Genomic DNA, 22,696 nt, shown 5'->3' on the forward strand with positions numbered 1-22,696 from the left:
TACAATTGAATATAATGCATGCTACCTTGAACGAACAGAAAAATTATGGGAAAATTATATCTAGGCATGAGGTTGTTGACTTGTTCACTGAGCTGGCTGGTTATTGTTCAGATGATTCAACACCATGCAAGGTGACATCATCAGTGAAGCGTCCAATGAAGCAATGTTATTCTTCTCCTCTTGGAATTCATACTGTGCGGTCCGATATGGCGAGTAGTGTCATTTCTGGTTTTCATATACAAACCCATAGAGATCAAAAACCAGAAATGACAGTGCTCAGCATAACGGACCAGACAGTATAAATTCCAAGCGGAGTAGAATAACATCGCTTCATCGGAGGCCTCACTGATGATGTTACCTAGCATGGTGATGAAACGTCGAAACAATAACCAGCCAGCTCGGTGAGCAAGTCAACAACCTCACACACAGGCCGAGCTACTGATCTTTGCTAATACTTTAAACATATATCTGGCATGCGTGGATATACAATGTAGACAATATATAAATATAGTCAGAAGTCACATGACAGCAGGGTATAGTCCAACAGGTTTTTTTTGAAATCATAAGCTCTCAGTCCACTGCTCCTTCTTCAGGTGCAAGATTCAAAAGAATTTTGATGGCACCTGAGATAGAATTTTTTCATTTGAGGGCATTAAATTCTGTGAATTCTCTCCTCTGCTCAGTTTGAGCCCAGTTCCATGATGGTGTACTTTATTGGTTTCGCCTCCATTTTAAGGTGAAAATGTAGGCAGCCTGTTATGAGGTAGAGGTTTTATAGTGCTGACTGACTATTTCATTTAATATGCATTGAACTTATCACAATTAATTAAGCCCTGAAAATATGACCCCAAAGTCAAAACCTTATGAATAAAGAAATAGTTTCATTCTAAAGCCCACACAAGCTGGTTAAGAAGATATGGGCCCATACTTGAACACCATGAAATGATCCTCACATTTAGACACAACATCAAGGGAAAATGAGTCAAATGCATGCATGAGTAAAAATGTGATTTAAGACAGAGAAGCGGAGAATATTAATATGTAGCCATGCAAATGAGCTATGTGTGTTGGAGCAGATATTTGCCTGGCAAACAGAATAATGCAATCTTACAGTCAGTTCTAAGCTTATATTTGGAAGTGGCAGGGAGTGGAGAAGGCAAGAGGTGAGAGGGAACAGAGAGGGTGTGTGTCAAACAAGCAATGTTCCACCAACAAGAGCTTTATTTTGAACAATATCCTGTCGTCTATAAGCCTAGTTTCAACATGTTGTATTGAAGATAAAGTACAAATTCTATTGTGACATTAATACACAGGCCCAAGGCTTCCAGGTTCAGAGCAGCATAATCAGGATTGAAACCTGTGTCACAATCTAGGGCTCAGTGGAAGTTCTGATGCACACATACACCAATGTAATTGCCTGGGAAGGGTAGAACTTCCAAAGTTGCACCCACAGAAGTCTCTAACACTGAGTTTAAGATCAGTGATTTGGGCCATACACATACGACCCACCGAGCTGTATAATTACCATGGAAATATTACACTGGGTAATTCTCAATCTAACTCGATGGTTGGCCAGCTGACTGAATTCAGCATTACAACAACCCCCTTGATCACTACTCTTGACCTAAACTTCTCTCCTAGCACCACCAATCTGACCACCCAGACCGATTACCCCAATCCCATTCAATTCTCTCTCCCACCACCACTACTACCCGAACCCAATTTGATCCTCTCCCACCACCATTGCTATTTGAGCCTTCTATAGCAAGCCTGGAGTACCGGTTTCAATCTTGTGAGCTGGCATCTTCTGATACTCTTTCCTTGTAGTGGTCACTGCATTAGTAAGTGAAGAGTGCCCTTTTTATTGTAAACAATGCTACAAACAGTCTTGAGACGAAATACCCTGAGGCCTTGTTCATTATAGCCAGTAACTTCAATGAGGCCAGCGTCAAGAATTTGCTACTAAAATACCATCAACATGTCTCCTGCCCCACCAGAGGTCCCAATATTGTTGACCATTCCTAGACAACCATCAGAGATGCCTACTGCTCCAATTGCTGTACACAGTTTGGAAAACAGATCTTAACACTGTTTTTCTCCTGCTGGCTTACAAGCAGAAATTGAAGCATGAGAACCCAGTACAGAAAGTAGTGCAGCATTGGTCTGAGACAACGGATGATATTCTACAGGACATCTTAAAGTCAGTGGACTTGTCCATATTCACAAACTCAGAGGCCAACTTAAACAGGTATGCCATTACCATTACAGACTTTATCAGTAAGTGCATAGAAAGCTGCATGCCAAACAAGTTAATCTGAATAATGAAATGTGAGGCTGGATGAACACAGCAGGCCAAGCAGCATCTCAGGAGCACAAAAGCTGACGTTTCGGGCCTAGACCTTTCGTCAGAGAGGGGGATGGGGTGAGGGTTCTGGAATAAATAGGGAGAGAGGGGGAGGCGGACCGAAGATGGAGAGAAAAGAAGATAGGTGGGCAGGAGAGTATAGGTGGGGAGGTAGGGAGGGGATAGGTCAGTCCAGGGAAGACGGACAGGCCAAGGAGGTGGGATGAGGTTAGTAGGTAGGAGATGGAGGTGCGGCTTGGGGTGGGAGGAAGGGATGGGTGAGAGGAAGAACGGGTTAGGGAGGCAGAGACAGGTTGGACTGGTTTTGGGATGCAGTGGGTGGAGGGGAAGAGCTGGGCTGGTTGTGTGGTGCAGTGGGGGGAGGGGACGAACTGGGTTGGTTTTGGGATGTGGTGGGGGAAGGGGAGATTTTGAAGCTGGTGAAGTCCACATTGATACCATATGGCTGCAGGGTTCCCAAGCGGAATATGAGTTGCTGTTCCTGCAACCTTCGGGTGGCATCATTGTGGCACTGCAGGAGGCCCATGATGGACATATCATCTAAAGAATGGGAGGGGGAGTGGAAATGGTTTGTGACTGGGAGGTGCAGTTGTTTATTGCGAACCGAGCGGAGGTGTTCTGCAAAGCGGTCCCCAAGCCTCCGCTTGGTTTCCCCAATGTAGAGGAAGCCACAGCGGGTACAGTGGATGCAGTATACCACATTGGCGGATGTGCAGGTGAACCTCTGCTTAATGTGGAAAGTCATCTTGGGGCCTGGGTTAGGAGTGAGGGAGGAGGTGTGGGGGCAAGTGTAGCATTTCCTGCGGTTGCAGGGGAAGGTGCCGGGTGTGGTGGGGTTGGAGGGCAGTGTGGAGCGAACAAGGGAGTCACGGAGAGAGTGGTCTCTCCGGAAAGCAGACAAGGGTGGGGATGGAAACATGTCTTGGGTGGTGGGGTTGGATTGTAGATGGCGGAAGTGTCGGAGGATGATGCGTTGTATCCGGAGGTTGGTGGTGTGGTGTGTGAGAACGAGGGGGATCCTCTTTGGGCGGTTGTGGCGGGGACGCGGTGTGAGGGATGTGTTGCAGGAAGGCGGTGTGTGAGGGATGTGTTGCTGCAACACATCCCTCACACCCCGCCCCCGCCACAACCGCCCAAAGAGGATCCCCCTCGTTCTCACACACCACCCCACCAACCTCCGGATACAACTCACTTTGAACAGAAGATGATGTTGCGTATCCCAACAACCTCAGCTGCACCTGTACCCATGGTCGCCAACACTGACGTTAAATTGGCCTTTTTGACAATGAATCCGCAAAAAGTGGCTGGCCTGCATGGAGTCTCTGAACTGCATTCAGATCCTGTGTGGACCAGCTGGCATGAGTATTCGCTGACATCTTTAACCTCTCCTGACTACATTTGGAAATACCCATTTGCTTCAAGAAACCCTATATCATCCAAATGTGAAAGAAAAATCAGGTAGGTGCCTCAATGACTACCACCCAATGGCTCTGACGTCCACTGTTATGAAGTGTTCAAGAAGTTAGTCAAGGCTCACATCAGCTCCAGCCTCCCAGATTGCCTTGATCCTTCACAATTTCAACAAGTCTCTACAGGTCCAAGTTACATTTGGACAGCAAAGGTACTGACATCAGGCTCCTACTTATTGATGACAATAAGTTCTGCCTTCAAAACAATAATTCCAACAAAACTCATTTCTAAACTCCTAGTCCTAGCTCTCGGCTCTCCACTTTGGAACTGGATCCTCACCTTCCTGAACCAATAGACTACAGTCAGTGAGAATGGGTGACAACATCTCCTCTACCATAATCCTCAACACTGGTTCCCTGCAAGTCTGCGTACTTAGCCTCCCACGATACTTGAAGTATGCTCATGACTGTGTGGACAAATTCTACCCCAACTCCACTTGCAAGTTAGCTGACAATACCACTGTTGTAGGTTGGATCTCAAACAACAAGACAGAATACAGAAAAGAGCTTGAGTGGCCAGTGGCATGATCAAAAAATCCCCCCATCAATGTCAGCAAAATGACGGAGCTGATCATTGAAACAGAGTGGAGGGCAGCTACAATCTGTCCTAGTCCACCATGTCAATGCAACTGTCAAGAAAGGACAATAATGATTCTTCCTCAGGAGGCTAAGGAAATTCAACATGTCCATAAAGACTGTCACCAGCCTTTGTGGATGCTCGGCAGAAAGCACTGTATCAAGATGCATCACAGCATGGTATGGCAACTGCTCTTTTCCAAGACCATAAGAAATTGCAGGAAATCAGGAACCCAGACTTCACACAAATCATATAAAACCCAAAAGGATTGATGATGCGGTAGATCAGAAATAAAAACAGAAGTTGCTGGAAATGCTCAACAGGTCTTGCAGCATCTGTGAAGAGAAATCAGATTTAACATTTCGGGTCCGGTGACCCTTCCCTAGAACTGATAGTAGCTAGGAAAAGGTCAGTTTATATGCAGAAGATAGGGTGCGGTGGGCATTAGGTGTAAATGATAGGTAGGGATAGAGCCAAAGAGAGAAAAGAGCAGTTGAACAGAAAAACGAGTGGCTAACAGTCTGGCTATGAGGGTGAATAGCTGTTCATGGAGATTGTCAGTGGGTAACAATATGTAGTGTGTAAAGGCAGACTATGTGAGGGGTAGGAGGCTGAGAAATGGAAGAGTTTAGGCTGTAGGATTATTGAACTTCAAATTGAGTCTGGAGGGCTGCAGGTTGCCCAAGTTGAAAATGAAGTGTTGTTCTTTCAGCTTGCGCTGATCTTTGCTGGAACACTGCAGCAAGCCTGATTCAGAGATGTTGGCCAGTTAACAGGGCAATGTGTTAAAGTTGCAGGCAACTGGAAGCTCAGCATCTTTTCTGTGAGTAGAACGTAGACGTTCTGTGCAGTAGACAGCCAGTTTATTCTTCGTTTCCCCAATGTCGAGGAGACCACATTGTGAGCAAAGAATTCAGTAGGCCAGATTGTGAAAAGTGCAAGTGAATTGCTGCTTCGCCTGGAAGGTACGTTGGGCCCTTGGATACTGGGGAGGGAGGAGGTAAATGGACAGGTGTTATGCAGTGGCAGGGGAAGGTGCTGTAGGGCTTTGGATGGTGTTGGGGGTGAAGGAAGTGTGCGCCAATGTGTCCCAGAGGCAACGGTCTCTGCGGAAGGCGGACAAGGGAGGGGAGCAGAATATGTGTCTGATGGCGGCATCTCACTGAAGGTGGCAGAAATGGCATCTGATGATCTTCTGGTTTGAATGCTAGTAAGATGGTAGGTGAGGATAAGGGGAACCCTATTGCTGTAGGGGGAGGGATGACAAGGGGTGAGGGTGGAAGTGTGGGAGGTGAGTCAGACCCAAATGAGGGCCCTGTCGAAAACAGTGCTGGGGAGTCCTCGATTGAGGAAGAAGGTGGACACTTCGGAGGCTCCCTTGCCGAAGTTGGCCTCATCCAAACATACGTGACAGAGATGGAGGAACTAGGATAATGGAATGGGGTCTTTACAGGAAGCAGGGTGTGAGGATGTATAGTCCAGGTAGCTGTGGGAGTCAATGGGTTTTCAGTGGATATTAGTGGCCAGTCTACAGCCAGAAATGGAAACAGAAATGTCAAGGAAGGAAAGGTACGAGTGAGAGATAGACCAGGTGAAAGTGAGGGCAGGGTGGCAACTGGAACCTAAAGCAATTAACTTTTCCAATTCTGGGTGACAGAGAGAAACAGTGTCGATAATATTATTGCTATATCAGAGAAGACAGTTGTGGGTGGAGGCCAGAATAGGACTGGAACAAGGAATGTTCCATGTACCCCATGAGGAGATGGGTTAACTGAGGTCCAGGTGGGTACCCATGGCCACCTCTCTGACCCAAAGAAAATGAGAGGAGATAAAAGTGAATTTGCTGAGGATGAGGATGAGCTTGGGCAAGTGGAAGAGGGTAGTGGTGGATGGGGACAGTTCAGACCTTTGTCCCAGGAAGAAGCAGAGGGTCCTGAGACCATCCTGGTGGCAGATGGACATGTAAAGGGATTGCACATTCAAAATAAAGAGGAGGTGGCTGGAGTCTGAAAACTGGAAATTCTGAAACTGGCATAAGGCTTGCTGCAGTGCTCCAGTGAAGCTCAGTGGATGCCGGAATAACAACACCTCATTTTCTGTTTGGTGACCCTGCAGCCCTCCAGAATCAATATCAAGTTCAATAATTTTAGGGCCTGAGCGCCTTCTCACTTGTCCTAGTGCCTACCCCACATACAAGGCCTTGTTATCACCTAGTCTGCCTTGACACACGACCTATTGTTAGCCACTAATAGTCTCCATTAACAGCTATTCGCCCTCCTAACCAGATTGTTATCCACTCCTTTTTCTGTCCAACTGCTCTTCTCTCTCTTTGGGCTCTATCCCCACCCATTATTTACTCCTTAACCCCTTGCCCCACTCTATTTTCTGCTTATAAACCGACATTTCCTAGCTACCATCAGTTCTGGGGAAGGGTCACTGGATCCGAAATGTTAAGACTGATTTCTCTTCACAAATGCTGCAAGACCTGTTGACCTTCTACAGCAACTTCTGTTTTTGCTTCACTCAAACCAGCCTTCCACCCATTGACTCCAACTACACTTCTTGCTGCCTCGGGAAACCAACCAACATTATCAAAGCTCCCTCCAACCCCAGCTATGCTCTCTTCCACCCTCTTCCATCAGGTAGAAGATACAGAAGTTTGAATACACATGAGAACAAATTCAAAAACAACTGCTTCCCCACTGTTATCAGACTTTTGAATGGACCTCTGAAGGGTTAATTCTGATCTCTCTCTCTCTCTCTCTCTCTCTCTCTCTGTCTCTGTGGCTGTAACATGATATTCTGCACTCTGATCTGCTACCCTGATACACTTCGTCTGAAATTGTCGATGTGCTTGCCGAGGTGGTGTGTTTGGTTGCAGACGTTTTGTTACCCTGTGAGGTAACATCATCAGTGCGCCTCCAGTGAAGCATTGGTGTTCCATCTCGTATGTTATTTACATGGCTCGGTTTGTTGGGGTGTTTGGTACCACTTCGGTTCTGTTTCTCAGTGGTTTGTACAACAGGGTCTAATTCAATGTGTTCGTTGATGGAGTTCCAGTTAGAATGCCAAGCCTCCAGGAATTCCCTGGCATCTCTGTTTGGCTTGTGCGATTATGAATGTGTTGTTCCTGTTAAATTCATGTCCTGTGCGTAGTGAGACAAGTGAGAAATAGTCATGTCTCTTGGTGACTAGTTGGTGTTCGTGTGGCGTTATTGTCAGTTTTCTTCCAGATTGGCCTATATAGTGTTTCTCACAGTCCTTGCATGGTATTTTGTATATTACACTGGTTTTGCTGGTTTTGAGTATGGGATCCTTTACGTTCATCAGTAGCTTTTGCAGGGTGGTTGTTGGTTTGCAGGCTACGATGATACCTAGGGGCCTGAGTAGTCTTGTGATCATCTCTGAAATATCCTTGCTGTAACAGTAGGGTGATTAGTGAGTCTGGTTGTGTTGTGTCTTCCTGTCGTGGTCTGTCTCGGAGGTAAGGGCAGATTGTGCTTTTCTGATATCCATTCCTTTGTCTGCTACGATTTGCCTGTATAGTATGCAAAACAACATGTTTCACTGAATCTTTGTACATGTGACAATGATAAATTAAACAATAATTCAAACCACTGCTCTGTCTCCTCGAAAGTACATACTGACTGGGATTTTCCCATTTTTCAATCAAGTCCAGAAGTGGAAGGGTGCCCAGGATGGAGATCCATACCTATTGCAGTAAAAGAGACCAGCAGATTCGTTAGGTGCTCATGTATCTGATTAGCTGCTGGTTACTTTCTGTTAGAATTAAAGCCTGGAACAGGAAGTCCTACCTATCTTGAACAGCCAGTTAATCAGAAGCTGGTAGTTTTAGAGCTTAGCAATGTTCTAATAGATATCGTTGTTCTAACCTCTCAGCTTTCAGGTAAAGATCTTATGGCACTTGTTGAAAAAGGGAGCTCTCCCTTGAGTCTCACTCAACACATCTCTCAACCTTGATGATCCAATTATCTTGTCTTTTTCCTGTTAATGGCTGTGGGCGCTTGTTGTGTGTAGACTCTCACATTCCATACATTGCAACATTAATATACTTCAAAAGCTAAAGTCTGGAGGGGGTGTCAGTTCGTTCAGTTGACTGTACAGCCAGTTTGTAAAGCAAAATGATGCCAACGGTTTGGGTTCAATTCCTATACCACCTGAGGACACAATGAAGGCCCCATCTCCTCAACCTGTCCCCTCATCTGGGGTGTGGGTGTCGCTTAGGTTGAGCCACCCCTAGTCATCTGTCTCAGATGAGACAACAGCCTTATGGTTCTCTGTGACTATGCCAACTTTACTTCATATTTCTGACATGCATTATCAAATATAAAATGTCTTGAAATGTCCTAAATGTTTGGTACAAATGTACATTTTTCACTTATTTTCTTTACCCTACTACAAACATTCACTGGAGACATGGGCACTGGGTACTAACAACCATGACCTGCAGTAAAAATTTCCATTGGAATGTGAATGATGTAATTGAACCCCAGCATTGAAACATTGAGGAGCCCCTTGTGTCTGTATGTGATGGGTGCTTTCATCTGACAGAAACTATCAGGTTTCAACATGTTGGGAACACTGCGGGGAGCTCGGAACCACATTTAAAGACCCACAAACTATATCAACATGGAGTGGGCAGGGCTAACATTCACCACCTGGTTTTTCATTCCTAGAATCACCAAGTGATCTTTCTAACTAGTTTGATTCAAACCAGAAATGTTGCTGATCCCAAATAAACAGCCTTTGCCAATTTAACTCCTTGAGAATATCCACTATGGTTTCAGCTTTCCACCAGTTGCAGAATTTAGAATCTGTGGGACAAGTTTTAAAATGCATAGATATTAAGACAGAAAGAAAATTTGCTCTTTGAAATTAACATTGATTGTATCATGCATTATGCATGTTCCTTCTATAGCATACATAACCAAATCAATGACCATTGCAAAGTGTTGAAGTTTCATAAATCTTGCCAGTGAAACTATATTATTATATTATTTGATGCCATATAAAATATGTGCCTGTGAAAATTTACAGGGTTGAGAATTTATGTTTTTGTGGCATGGTACAATCAAAGTGCCTGCTACATATTACACAATTTACATTATGGATCAAAGTGATTTATTTTTGAATCTTCTCTTCTCATGAAGGCAATGACACATGCTAGTTGCAATTCAGGGACAACTTTCATATTTGAACAGTGTTTGCTGATGGGATATCCAACGTTGTAGACATCACAACTGAATGTGATCCTCCCCTTGCCAAGCACCACACATTCCATCAGGACCATCAGGCTGCAATGGCACTGAGGGTCAAAGTACCACCATGCATACAAAGTAGGGCTCTGGAAGGTGTGTGTGTGTGTGTGTGTGTGTGTGTGTGTGTGTGTGTATAAGCCAGAGAGGATGTAGATATGGTAAGAAGTAGTGGTGAGGCCCCCTCCTTTTGTTTCCTTTCTGTATTTTTATTCGTTTATTGGATGTGGGTGTTGTATTTATGGCTCATCCCCATTGAAAGAGTCACTGGGCTCAAAATGTTAACTCTGATTTCTGTTCACAGATACTGCCAGACCTGTTGAGCTTTTCCAGCAACCTCTGTTTTTGTTTCTCAACCTCAATTCTTTTGGTTTTTAATAATATTTGGGGTTGGTTACAGAACCCAGGGTAGTGAAAGATAGTTTTTGAGATATCTGTTGTTGCTAAAAGCATATGTTATTCATTTTAGTACTTAATTGAGTTTTATAGACCTCTAAATGTCTTTGCTGTATCTTTTTCTGTGTATTCACTATGCACTTTCATTCTTGTTCCTTTTACAAGTGTTACAGCTTCTTCTTATCTAATCTATTCAGCCCACTCATGATTTTGAAAGTCTCTAACAAATCTCAGCCTCCTTCTCTTCCAATACCTTCAACCTATTCTTGTCACTGATGCTTCTCATTCTTGGAATCATTTTTGTGAACAACATCTGCACTCCCCACAATGCGTTCTCTAATGTGATACCCACAATTGCACACAATACTCTGGCTGAGGCCTAACAAGTGTCTTATACAATTAAAATTCAATTTCTGCCATCTGCCATGGTGAGATTTGAACCCAGATCCCCAGAGCTAGGAGAATGGCTGAGATAACAAGGTGTAGAGCTGGATGTACACAGCAGGTCAAGCAGCATCCGAGGAGCAGGATAGCTGACGTTTTGGGACTAGACCCTTCTGTGGGTTTCTAGATGACCAAAGTAGTGATTTATGGGATACAAAATATTCAACATTGTTTTGGCAGTAATGATTAATGCCATAAGCAGACACTGTATTCTTTACACAGTGTGACTTTTCTTGACTACTATCTTAGGAAATAAAGCCAGAATGAATCGTCAAACAGAAAACCCTTCAGACTTTTTAGAAAAGTTCTTACTTCGCTTTTATTGATTCATGGGATGTGGATGTCACTAACCAGGCAAACATTTATGGCCCATCGTCAATTGCTTTTGAGAGGGTAACAATGAACCACAATCTTGAATTGACGCAAAGATAACACAGCGAGGAGCTGGAGGAAACAGCAGGCCAGACAGCATCAGAGGAGCAGGAAAGTTGGCATTTCAGTTTGGGAGCCTTCTTTAGAAATGGGGGAGGGGGAAGGGAGCTCAATCCCACTTCCCTGACCTGACATTTACCAGTATCAAAATCTCCCCAACCCTGGCCTCATCCCATGACCAACCCTCCCTCTCATCCCCACCTCCTTGACTTGACTTATTTCTGAGCTCCCTTCTCCCTCCCTCATTTCTGAACAAGGGTTTTGACCCGAAATATCAACTTTCCTGCTCCTCTCATACTTGCTGTGCTCTTCCAGCTCCACACTATGTTATCTCTGACTCCAGCATTGGCAGTTCTTACTATCCCCTGAACTGATGCAGTCCTGTTGTGGTCTGGGTTACTTACAGTCGAGAGTTATGTATTATATATGGGGTCAACTTCTTCTGGATTACACTCTGAGGAATGTCTCATTTTTCTACTTCACTAAAATGGATAGAGCACAAAATTAAGTATTCCAGCTTAATGCTTCAATTGAGGCATTATCCTATACTACAGGTTGTGGCTTTCTTCTTTTTCACTGCATGCTATATACAATGGTAAATACATGCCTTTAATAATAGATTCTTTGTTCAAGTTTTGCACATACAGTATTTTAGTTTAATTATCTGTATTTTTGTATAATAAAGATCCATTGGTGGTATGGACAAATTAAATACTGTGCATGTAAAAAAGTGAAGAAAGAACGTATCATTGAAGGCACATAGAACTCACAGGATGATGAAGGACTTATGTTTTTCAGGAACAAATTGTTTTTATCAAGCTCAAGGCTTTGTCAATAGTAACAGCATTCCAAAGTTCAGATTCATTGGACAGGAAGTTCACTTATGAAAGCAATCGAAGCAGTTCAGAGTGCATGGGCAAATCATAGAATCACAGAATTGTTACAACTAAAAAGGAAGCCATTCAGTTCTTTATGCCTACACCAGGTCTCTGCAACAGCAACTTAGCTATCATGGGCCTTTCTGTATTGTCTTACAGTAGTTTCCTCTCAGATAACTATATCATTTCCGTTTGACAACCACAATTGAATCTGCTTGTATCAGATTCTGAAACAGTGCATAACAGATCTTAAACAATTGCTGTAAAAACAAAGTTTTCTTTGCTGTTGGACTTTTTGCCATTTGCCTGAAATCATTGACCTCTAGTTTTCTGGACCCTTCCACCATTGTGAACAGTTTCTCTCTAATCAGTCCAGACGTCTCATGATTTTAACACCTCTATCGATTAATCTCCTCTCTAAGAAGGGCACTTCCTGTCTATTCACATAACTGGAAATGGGATAGAAACTTTCCTGAAAATCCTTTCCAAACTCTGTTTCCGTATACTAATAAATCAAGTCACGTCAGCCACAATGTTCTCTGGTATCTAGTGGCTCTCTGTTCCTGAATGTGCTGGTTTTAGCATTATTAGCTCATACCTATCCATAGCTCACCCTCACTATCTCCATTAGCATCCCCAGCCCCACGGTCGTCTGAGAATTACAACTTCCTTCAATTCTAGTCTCTTGCATATCTCTGATTTACACAAAATAAAAACCGAAAGAACTGCAGATGCTGTAAATCAGGAACAAAAACAGAAGTTGCTGGTAAAGCTCAGCAGGTCTGGCAGCATCTGTGAAGAAAAAATCAGAGTTAACGTTTCGGGTCCAGTGCCCCTTCCTTAGAAGCCCTGCGCTTTCCGACACCATTAGTGGCTGGTCTTATATGCCTTACCTTCCCTCTGTTGCTAATCAGTGCATCATTCTCTCAGTCACAGTGCAAAATTCAATGCAAAATATGCATTCCAAACAAAATTTCTAAAGACTGTATTTCTTTCTGTCTGCACTTTCCATGTATCTTGCTTGTCCCAGTGCTTCAATGCAGTTTTACATCACTGTCTGGAGTATGTGAGTTTATTGACTTTTACTGAAGGAAAAACAAGTTGAGTAGTTCTCGCCCTAATAGTCCAGCTTCTGACTGCATCATTGCTGCTTTGGTGACAGTAGTCTATGTTGGCTGACAGGCAAAGCAAGGGCATTGGCAAAGGCATAGGAAAAGAATATGAGATGTTGCCAGGCTGAGACAGGATAACTGGCTCATATTCCAGGGTGCCATACCAGTCCTCAGTGGTGGCACCTCTGCTAATATCTGTGGGAGGACAGATTGCTGGAATTCTGTGCCATCCTGCAATGGCGTTTGAACACTGGCATTCACAGCCAGGATGGCAGCAATCTGAGCCTCAACTGCTTCACTCAGACATTTGGTGAAAGCTACTAGTGCTGCAATGGAAGCCAAGATATTGGTGAGCAGACACTGCACAGAGATTCATTCAGAAGTGTTAATGGAACTGGCCCCCAGTTTCATGCAGCAAAGGATCACCAATCTCTGTGCAAAGCACTGTATTGAGTTAGTGCCCAACCCTTGCTGGTCCCTTGCTATTGAACATATGCTTTCCTCATGCTTCTTCATACAATCTTCAAGCACTGTGCAGCAGAACTCATGTATGGCCTTGCTCACCGGTGAGTTGGTTGCTGTATTATGCTAGTCTTTTTCCTGGTTCTTCTATATTTATACTCACAGCCTGGCCATGTGCAGAGGTCACCTTTATGCTATTTTTGTGCAGTATCACATCTGAGCTTTTGACTGTGAGTGTGAAATTGCCATCTCTTAGAGCACTTCTTCTTTTGCATGGCCAGATTGCTCTTCTTGGGTATCTGAAAGGAGAAAGGCAAGGCTATTCTTGTCATTAGGGGAGTGTGGAAAGTAAGAAATGCTCACTTAGATCACCTGCGACAAGTAAATGGGTGGCCCAGTGGTTAGCACTGCTGCCGCACAGTGCCAGGGACCCAGGTTTGATTCTAGCCTCCGGCAAATGTGTGGAATTTGCACGTTCTTCCCGTGTCTGCGTGAGTTTCAGCTAGGCGCTCCACTTTCAGCCTACAGTTCAAAGGTGTGCAGGTTAGGTGGATTGGCCATGTTAAATTGTCCATAGTGTGCAGGCTATTTGGGTTAGCCATGGGAAATGCAGGTTTAAAGGGATATGGTAGGGGTCTGGATCTAGATGGGAAGGTTCATGTGGAATGAATGGCCAGCTTCCACACTATATGGATTCTATGATTTAAGTCAGAAGAAACTGTCAGATTAGGATAAAGTGCAAAGGAGGATTGGATTTGTCACATTGCTACATGCCTATAATTTGAAGATATGGATTTTTAAAACATTAAACCAGTTGAACTGTCGCAGCTAGAATTGAGAAAAGGTAAATTGCAAAGTCACCTTGAAATGGTGGAGAGAAATCAAAATGAATGCTCTGGGCAGGTGTACAAAAATAAAGTTTTCTACAATCCAAACCCACAGTATTGAAGCCTGTTATTGATTTAGGGAGACTGGAGCAAATGCAAAATACTGGACAATGATGCCATAGCTTGCAGGGGTAAGCCCATCAGAAAAGAACCTCTTGGAGATATACTCTGAATCAAGAGGAATTTCAAAAGTTTCTGGAGATTACTTGAAGCAAAGCTATAATCTCTACTTCTATGGAGATGGAGTTCAATCTAGGCAAATGCGAGGTGACGCATTTTGGAAGATCCAATTCAAGAGCGAACTATACGGTAAATGAAAAAGCCCTGGGGAAAATTGATGCACAGAGAGATCTGGGTGTTCAGGTCCATTGTACCCTGAAAGTGGCAACGCAGGAGGATAGAGTGGTCAAGAAGGCATATGGCATGCTTTCATTCATCGGACGGGGTATTTAGTACAAGAATTGGCAGGTCATGTTACAGTTTTATAGGACTTTGGGCCGACCACATTTGGAATACTGCGTACAGTTCTGGTTAGATTAGATTCCCTACAGTGTGGAAACAGGTCATTTGGCCCAACAAGTCCACACCACACCTCAAAGCATCCCACCCAGACCCATTCACCTATAATCCACACACCGCTGAACACTACGGGCAATTTAGCATGGCTGATCCACCTAGCCTGCACATCTTTGGACTGTGGGAGGAAACCGGAGCACCTGGAGGAAACCCACACAGACACGGGGAGAATGTGCAAACTTCGCACAGATAGTTGCCCAAGGCTGGAATCGAACCCGGGTCCCTGGAGCTGTGAGCCTGCAGTGCTAACCACTGAGCCACCGATTACCAAAAGGATGTGGATGCTTTGGAAAGGGTGCAGAGGAGGTTCACCAGGATGTTTCCTGGTATGGAGGGCGCTAGCTATGAAGAAAGGTTGAGTAGATTAGAATTATTTACATTAGAAAGACAGAGGTTGAGGGGATACCTGCTTGAGGTCTACAAAATCACGAGAGGTACAGACAGGGTGGATTGCAAGAAGCTTTTTTTCCAGAAGAGGGGACTCAATTACTAGGGGGTCACAATTTTAAAGTGAGAGGGGAAAAGTTTAAGGGAGATATGTGTGAAAAGTTTGTTACACAGAGGGTGGTGGGTGCCTGGCCACGTTGCCAGTGGAGGTGGTAGAGGCAGGCACGATAGCGTCACTTAAGATACATGAATGGGCAGGGAGCAAAGGGATACAGATCCTTGAAAAATAGGCAACAGGTTTAGATAAAGGATCTGAATTGGCACAGGCTTGGAGGGCTGAAGGGCCTGTTCCTGTACTGTAATTTTCGTTGTTCTTTGTGCTTTCTCTCTCTCAGGTAAGCTGGCCTGGTTCCATATAAACAACAAAGAAGTGTTAGATAGCTGTGAATTCTAAAATAAATGGAATCTTCACTATTGCTGATTGCACTCCAGAAAGCAACTAATCGATCCTGATGAGATAGTAGGAACTGCAGATGCTGGAGAATCTGAGATAACAAGGTGTACAGCTGGATGAACACAGCAGGCCAAGCAGCATCAGAGGAGCAAGAAAGCTGACATTTTGGACCTAGACCCTTCTTCAGAAGCTGAAACGTCAGCTTTCCGGCTCCTCTGATGCTGCTTGGCCTGCTGTGTTCATCCAGCTCTACACCTTGTTATCTCTAATCTACTCTGATCTCAGGTTCAGACCTTACCTTTTAAAGACCATTACCTTCCTTTACAGTGGACACTAGCCTTTGAAGTTTGCGTCTGTGAGAGCCCACGTCACTGCATGAAGACTGTATACCCAGCAGCAGGTCTTTATTGTTTTCTCGGGTTGAACAGTTAATAAAAATTAGTCTTCCTTTCACTCGAGCTAACCTTATGTTAAGCCTATGTTTGCCTCCGGACAAAATAATTAACTAATTAATAGGAGAAAGATATAGTCGTGTGTTAAAAAAGAACCTAAACTTTTGATGTGACCAATTGCACTTCCCAGCCTTCACATCCCTGAACGCTATGGGGCAATTACCACCCGAAATAACCAAACCACCCCTAGGGCCGAAACATCAGCCTTCCTGCTCCTCTGATGCTGCTTGGCCTGCTGTGTTCATCCAGCTCTATTCCTTGTTATCTCAGATTCTCCAGCATCTGCAGTTCCTACTGTCTCTCAGACGCAGGGAGAATGTACAAGCTTCACGCAGACAGTCGCCCAAGGGCTAGAATCAAACCCAGGCCCGTGGTACTGTGAGGCGGCAACACTAAGCACTGTGATCTTGAGAAGCCTGTAGCGGAATGTGGGCATGGCTATGTGGGTGCCGCCTCACTGACTGGGCACTGAGAGGAATTCCGGGGTCTGGCCGCTTATAAGTCATTTCTGGCTCAGAGAAACTGCAGCACGGAGCATGCGCGAGGTCGTGCCCCTGCCTGAAGCTCAAGCCGAAGAGAGAGAAAGTTGAGGGAGGAGTGTGTGAGAGAGACAAAAGTGAGAGAAAGAGGAGAGTGTGTGAGACAGTGAAGGAGAGAGAGAAGAGGTAGAAAGAAGCAGTGAGGGAAAGGATGAGGAGAGACTGGAGTGCGTGCGTGTGACAGACAGTGTGAGAGATAAGGAGTGTGAGAGAGACAGGGAGCAGTACAGGGAGCCGCTGGAGATGTGGTTTGTGCTGGCTGTCATCCTGGTGGCTGTAGCACTGTCACTGGGCAAAGTTCTGCTGGGCAGGAGACGCAGGTAGGATCACCCTCTCTCTGTCTCACTCCCACACGGGACATTCAGCTGAAACTGTAAAGAAAAATAGAGAGGAAACAGATTGCTTCTACAGCTCAGCCTGAGACAGTAGTGTTTAACCACGTTGCGGTGCAAAACATTCTCCTTAAAACTCGTGACTTAACTTCACCCTGCTTCCTGCACAGCTGAACGCACTTTCAGTTGTGTTTTTATTTCAAAAGGTTCACATCGGTACTATTTGTTTACTTCAACTTGAGCAGGTCCTTCCTGTTTGACTGGTTTGAATTACCTGTTGGCTGTGTGTTGTTGAGTTGTATCGTGGGAGTGGACCCTGGTCCATTCTGGAGTTTGTATGGGGTTTGGGCTGTTCTCTTGTCGGAAAGTTTGTTGGAGCTGACCCTCAGCAATCTCTCCCAGGCAAACCTGCCCTAACCTTCATACTAACAGGTAGAGGCAGCAGGTAATTATATTCCCAAAATAAATTATGAGTGCCTCGATGAAGCCTACCTTTCTAATTTCTATGATTCAGTTCCAGAGAATGTAAGAGAACACTGGCGCATAAGCACTACTGCAGTTTAGTGCTGAAATCCAGAGTTTATTTTTGAGCTGACACTTTTTCTTGTTTATTTAAAAAGGCTGTCAATTAAACTCGTCAGCTTATTTTAGGCGAAAGTTACTGCAGATGCTGGAATTTGCTCTGAAAACAACAAATGCTGCAGATTATAGCGAGGTTAGGCAGCATCCATGGAGAGAGAGCAATTTTTTCTGTCCATGGATGTTGCCTGACCCGCTATGTTCGCCAGCGTTTTTTTTGTTTTCAGCTCATTTTAGATTCCTGGATCTGAATACAACTACTTTTTTTTTAAAAAAGCCACGTATGTTTTGAAATGGACTGGATAATTTTGGAAAGGATACCAATTTGGGGTGAATGGAATATGCTTTATCCTGTTTGCATATTGGGTTTTTGCTGTCTCCCGTTAGATGTTAGGGCAAAAAAAATTCTGGGGCCAATCGTGAAAAAAACACACGAAATAGCAGCATCCAGCCATTCATATACTGATCATCATCCAAATCAGTAACTAATTTTCTCTGCTTTCTGACCTGTTTTGTTCCCCTGTGATTCATATTGGGTCGATAAACTCTAAGAAAAAGTTGGCTCAGTTTTTTTCAGAACTCAAAGAACTTATCTAAATGATAAACTAAAAACTACATTAAGGCATGTTACAATTGTTTTATTTTGCTATGCAGGATGATAGTTTACTACAGTCCATTAATAGTTATAAAGGTCAAAGGTAAAGTTGCCATAGTCTGTAAAGTTTACGGTCTGTTTTAACTGTTTAATCTGGTGAATTTAAAGTACATTTTCAACATAATATTGTTATTTAGCTCTTTGTGGTACAATATTATATGTATATCATTAATACTGAAATCATGAGATTGAATGCAAAACAGTGAGACAGAGGTCAGTGGTGCTTTATTTGATGAGTGCTTGCATTGTTTGAGTATTAATGTTTTTGCAGTAATAGGTTAAAACGCAGGAATGATGATCCTGTCTGGGGTATTTATGCACAAGGAAGCAAGTACTTCACTTTTGACAGAACATCACTGTTTCTGTACTCTTTGTCCTCCATGATAATTGCCACATACTCACTGACAGCAACGAATATGAACTGTATTATAACTGTGACTGTGATGACAGCCAAACATCCCATTCTTTCAGGTTCCTTCCAGACAGCTTTCTTGATGTGCAATAAAATATTTTCTGGTCCCTGATGTTTCTCTGTATCCAGTATTATTCAACAGTGTTGATTCACTAATTGCAAAATATTTGAATTGCAACTGTGACTTGTCATGGAATTCGTCTGTGGGGTTCCTGGCTTTTCACAACTTCTGAAAATCGTGTCTGTAGACTAGGAGAAAAGTCATTACAGAAAAATGTAGGTGGCAATCTGCCCAAAGTCTCAACTTGCAGACAAAGTCAAATTATACGGGCTCTGGAGGTATTTTAATAATCCATTCAGAGACCATTTTATGAATGAGCGCTGGTATCTTTTTTGAAAGTGTCCAGTAACATACAGCTCAATTTGCAAGAAAATCTTTCTACTATTGTGTTTCTTTCATTTCAACATTATTAGAACCCGGTCAGCAGATATAAATCACCCACAGCCTTCTCTTATTGGCAACTCCTGACTGTTCAAGTGTTTAGAATCTCTTGAACTCAAGTGTTCATGCAATAACTTGTAGGTCTAGAAGTTGAACTCTGGGTACTGATGAGTCACCCATTAGTCTGTTACCACACCATAGATATGTTCCCTGCTACAGTCAATTTAAATTTGAGAAAAGTACACTGCTTTGCTGCAGTTCCCCAAACTTCGAAACACCCCAGTGGAAAAAACCTAGAAGTTGCCTTTTGGTTTCACATTGATTTCAGACGATTAATTCATTAATCAGAAAATAGACCTGACGTGATACTGCCTGTTGTAACAGAGGAAGACTAATATGGTTTACAAGCTGTTCCAGTGCAGTTACAACACTGGCATCTACCTGATAATGTGGAAAATTGCTCAGGTATGTCCTGTACACACAGAAAGCAGGACAAATCCAACCCAGCCAATTCTGGCCCCATGGGTCTACTCTCAATCTTCAGTAAAGTGATGGAAGGTGTCATCAACAGTGCTATCAAACAGCACCTGCTCAGCAATAACCTGCTCAGTGACACTCAGTTTGTCACCCAGGGTCACTCAGCTCCTGACTTCATTACAGCTTTGGCTCAAACATGGATAAAAGAGCTGAATTCCAGAGGTGATGTGAGATGACAGCCTTTGACATCAAGGCTTCATTCGACTGAATGTAGCATCAAGGAGCCCTAAAAACATCGCAATCAATGGATGTCAGGGGGAAAACTCTCTGCTGGTTGGTGTAATTCCTGACACATAGGAAGATGGTTGTGGTTGTTGTCATCACAGCTCCAGGACATATCTGCAGGAGTTCCTCAGGGAAGTGTCCTAGATGAAACCATCTTCAGCTGCTTCATTAATGACTTTCCCTCCATCAGAAGGTCAGAAGTGAGGATGTTCCCTGATGATTGTGCAATATTTGTTCCAATCCATGATCCCTCAGATACTGAAGCAGTCCATGGTCAAATGCAACAAAATCTGGATAATATTCAGGCTTGTGCTGACAAGTGACAAGTAACATTCGGGCCACACTAAAGCCAGGCAATGAATATCAACCACTGGCCCTTGGCATTCAGTGCTCTTTATCATCACAGAATTCCCCACTGTCAATATCTTTGGGATTTTCATTGTCCAGAAACCCAACTGGACTCGGTGTGTAAACACAGTGGCTACAAGGGTAGTTGTTATGGGGGCTTTAACTTTCCACATATTGACTGGAGATGCTATAGTTTGAGTAGGTTAGATGGGTCAGTTTTTGTCCAATGTGCGCAGGCTGGTTTCCTGACACAGTATGTAGATAGGCCAACAAGAGGCGAGGCAACATTGGATTTGGTACTGGGTAATGAACCAGGCCAGGTGTTAGAATTGAAGGTAAGTGAGCTCTTTGGTGATAGTGACCACAGTTCGGCTATGTTTATTTTAGCAATGGAAAGGGACAGGTATATACCGCAGGACAGGAGTTATAGCTGGGGGAAAGGCAATTATGAGGCGATTAGGCAAGATATAGGATGCATAGGATGGGGAAGGAAGCTGCAGGGGCTGGGCACAATTGAAATGTGGAGCTTGTTCAAGGAACAGCTACTGCGTGTCCTTGATAAGTATGCCCCTGTCAGGCAGGGAGGAAGTGGTCGAGCGAGGGAACCATGGTTTACTAAAGAAGTTGGATCTCTTGTCAAGAGGAAGAAGGAGGCTTCTGTAAAGATGAGGCGTGAAGACCCAGTTAGGGTGCTCGAGAGTTACAAGTTAGCCAAGAAGGGCCTAAAGAGAGAGCTAAGAAAAGCCAGGAGGGGACATGAGAAGTCTTTGGCAGGTAGGATCAAAGAAAACCCTAAAGCTTTCTATAGGTATGTCAGGAATAAAAGAATGACTAGAGTAAGATTAGGGCCAGTCAAGGACAGAAGTGGGAAATTGTGGGTGGAGTCCGAAGAGATGGGAGAGGTGCTAAATGAAATTTGTCAATATTCACACATGAAAAAGACAATGTTGTTGAGGAGAATACTGAGATACAGGCTATTAAACTAAACAGGATTGAGGTTCATAAGAAGGAGGTGTTAGCAATTCTAGAAAGTGTGAAAATAGATGAGTCCCCTGGGCCGGATGGGATTTATCCTAGGATGCTCTGGGAAGCTAGGGATGAGATTGTAGAGCCTTTGGCTTTGATCTTTATGTCGTCATTGTCTACAGGAATAGTGCCAGAAGACTGGAGGATAGCAAATGTTGTCCCCTTGTTCAAGAAGGGGAGTAGAGACAACCCTGGTAATTATAGACCAGTGAGCCTTACTTTGTGGGTAAAGTGTTGGAAAGGATCATAAATGATAGGATTTATAATCATCTACAAAGGAATAATTTGATTAGGGATAGTCAACACGGTTTTGTGAAGACTAGGTCGTGCCTCACAAACCTTATTGAGTTCTTTGAGAAGGTGACCAAACAGGTGGATGAGGGAAAAGCGGTTGATGTGGTGTATGTGGACTTCAGTAAAGCATTTGATAAGGTTCCCCATGGTAGGCTATTGTAGAAAATATTGAGGGCGATTTAATGGTTTGGATCAGAAATTGGTGAGCAGTAAGAAGACAGAGTGGTGGTTGATGGAAAATGTTCATCCTGGAGTTCAGTTAATAGTGTTGTGCCAGAGGGATCTGTTTTGCGGCCACTGCTGTTTGCCATTTTTATAAATGACCTGGATGAGAGCGTAGAAGGATTGGTTAGTAAATTTGCAGATGACACTAAAGTTGGTGAAGTTGTGGATAGTGTGGAAGGATGCTGCAGGTTACAGAGGGACATAGATAATCTGCAGAGCTGGGCTGAGAGATGGCAAATGGAGTTTACTGTGGAAAAGTGTGAGGTGATTCACTTCGGAGGAAGTAACAGGAATACAGAGTACTGGGCTAATGATAAGATTCTCGGTAGTGTGGATGAGCGGAGAGATCTTGGTGTCCACGTGCATAGATCCCTGAAAGTTGCCACGAAGGATGATCAGGTTGTTAGGAAGGTGTATGGTGTGTTAGGTTTTACCGGTAGAGGGATTGAGTTTCGGCGCCATGGGGTCATGTTGCAGCTGTACAAAACTCTGGTGCGGCCGCACTTGGAGTATTGCGTACAGTTCTGGTCGCCGCATTATAGGAAGAATGTGGAAGCATTGGAAAGGGTGCAGAGGAGATGTACCAGGATGTTGCCTGGTATTGAGGGAAGGTCTTATGAGGAAAGGCTGAGGGACTTGAGGACAAGGGACTTGTTAGAGAAAAGAAGGCCAAGTGGTGACCTAATAGAGACATTCAAGATGATCAGAGGATTAGATAGGGTGGACAGTGAGAGTCTTTTTCCTTGAATGGTGATGGCTAGCACAAGGGGACATAGCTTTAAATTGAGGGGTGGTAGATATAGGACAGATGTCAGAAGTAGGTTCTTTACTCAGAGAGTAGTAAGGGTGTGGAATGCCCTGCCTGCAACAGTAGTAGACTCACCAACTTTAAGGGCATTTAAATGGTCATTGGAT

At 43.9% G+C, this 22,696-nt stretch overlaps 1 protein-coding gene across 3 annotated transcripts in view; it reads left to right on the top strand.

Annotated features, from left to right (window-relative positions):
* The window catches only part of LOC125452090 (cytochrome P450 7B1), a 277,642-nt gene that overhangs the window by 81,937 nt on the left and 173,009 nt on the right, over positions 1-22,696 (top strand). Inside the window, exon 1 of one of the 3 annotated variants that reach the window (XM_059645892.1) lies at positions 7,309-7,358. The exons of 1 other annotated variant lie outside the window; for it this stretch is intronic. Coding sequence is in view for 1 of the 2 variants with exons in the window: in XM_048530068.2 (XP_048386025.2) it covers positions 16,950-17,026 (77 nt within the window). In the remaining variant the exon portion in view is untranslated. Of the gene's footprint in view, positions 1-7,308; positions 7,359-16,711; positions 17,027-22,696 lie in introns of those variants that run through there. One more of the 3 variants, XM_048530068.2, reaches the window with a different exon arrangement.

This window comes from Stegostoma tigrinum, chromosome 5 (genome assembly GCF_030684315.1).
Source record: "Stegostoma tigrinum isolate sSteTig4 chromosome 5, sSteTig4.hap1, whole genome shotgun sequence".
Lineage (NCBI taxonomy): Eukaryota > Metazoa > Chordata > Chondrichthyes > Orectolobiformes > Stegostomatidae > Stegostoma > Stegostoma tigrinum.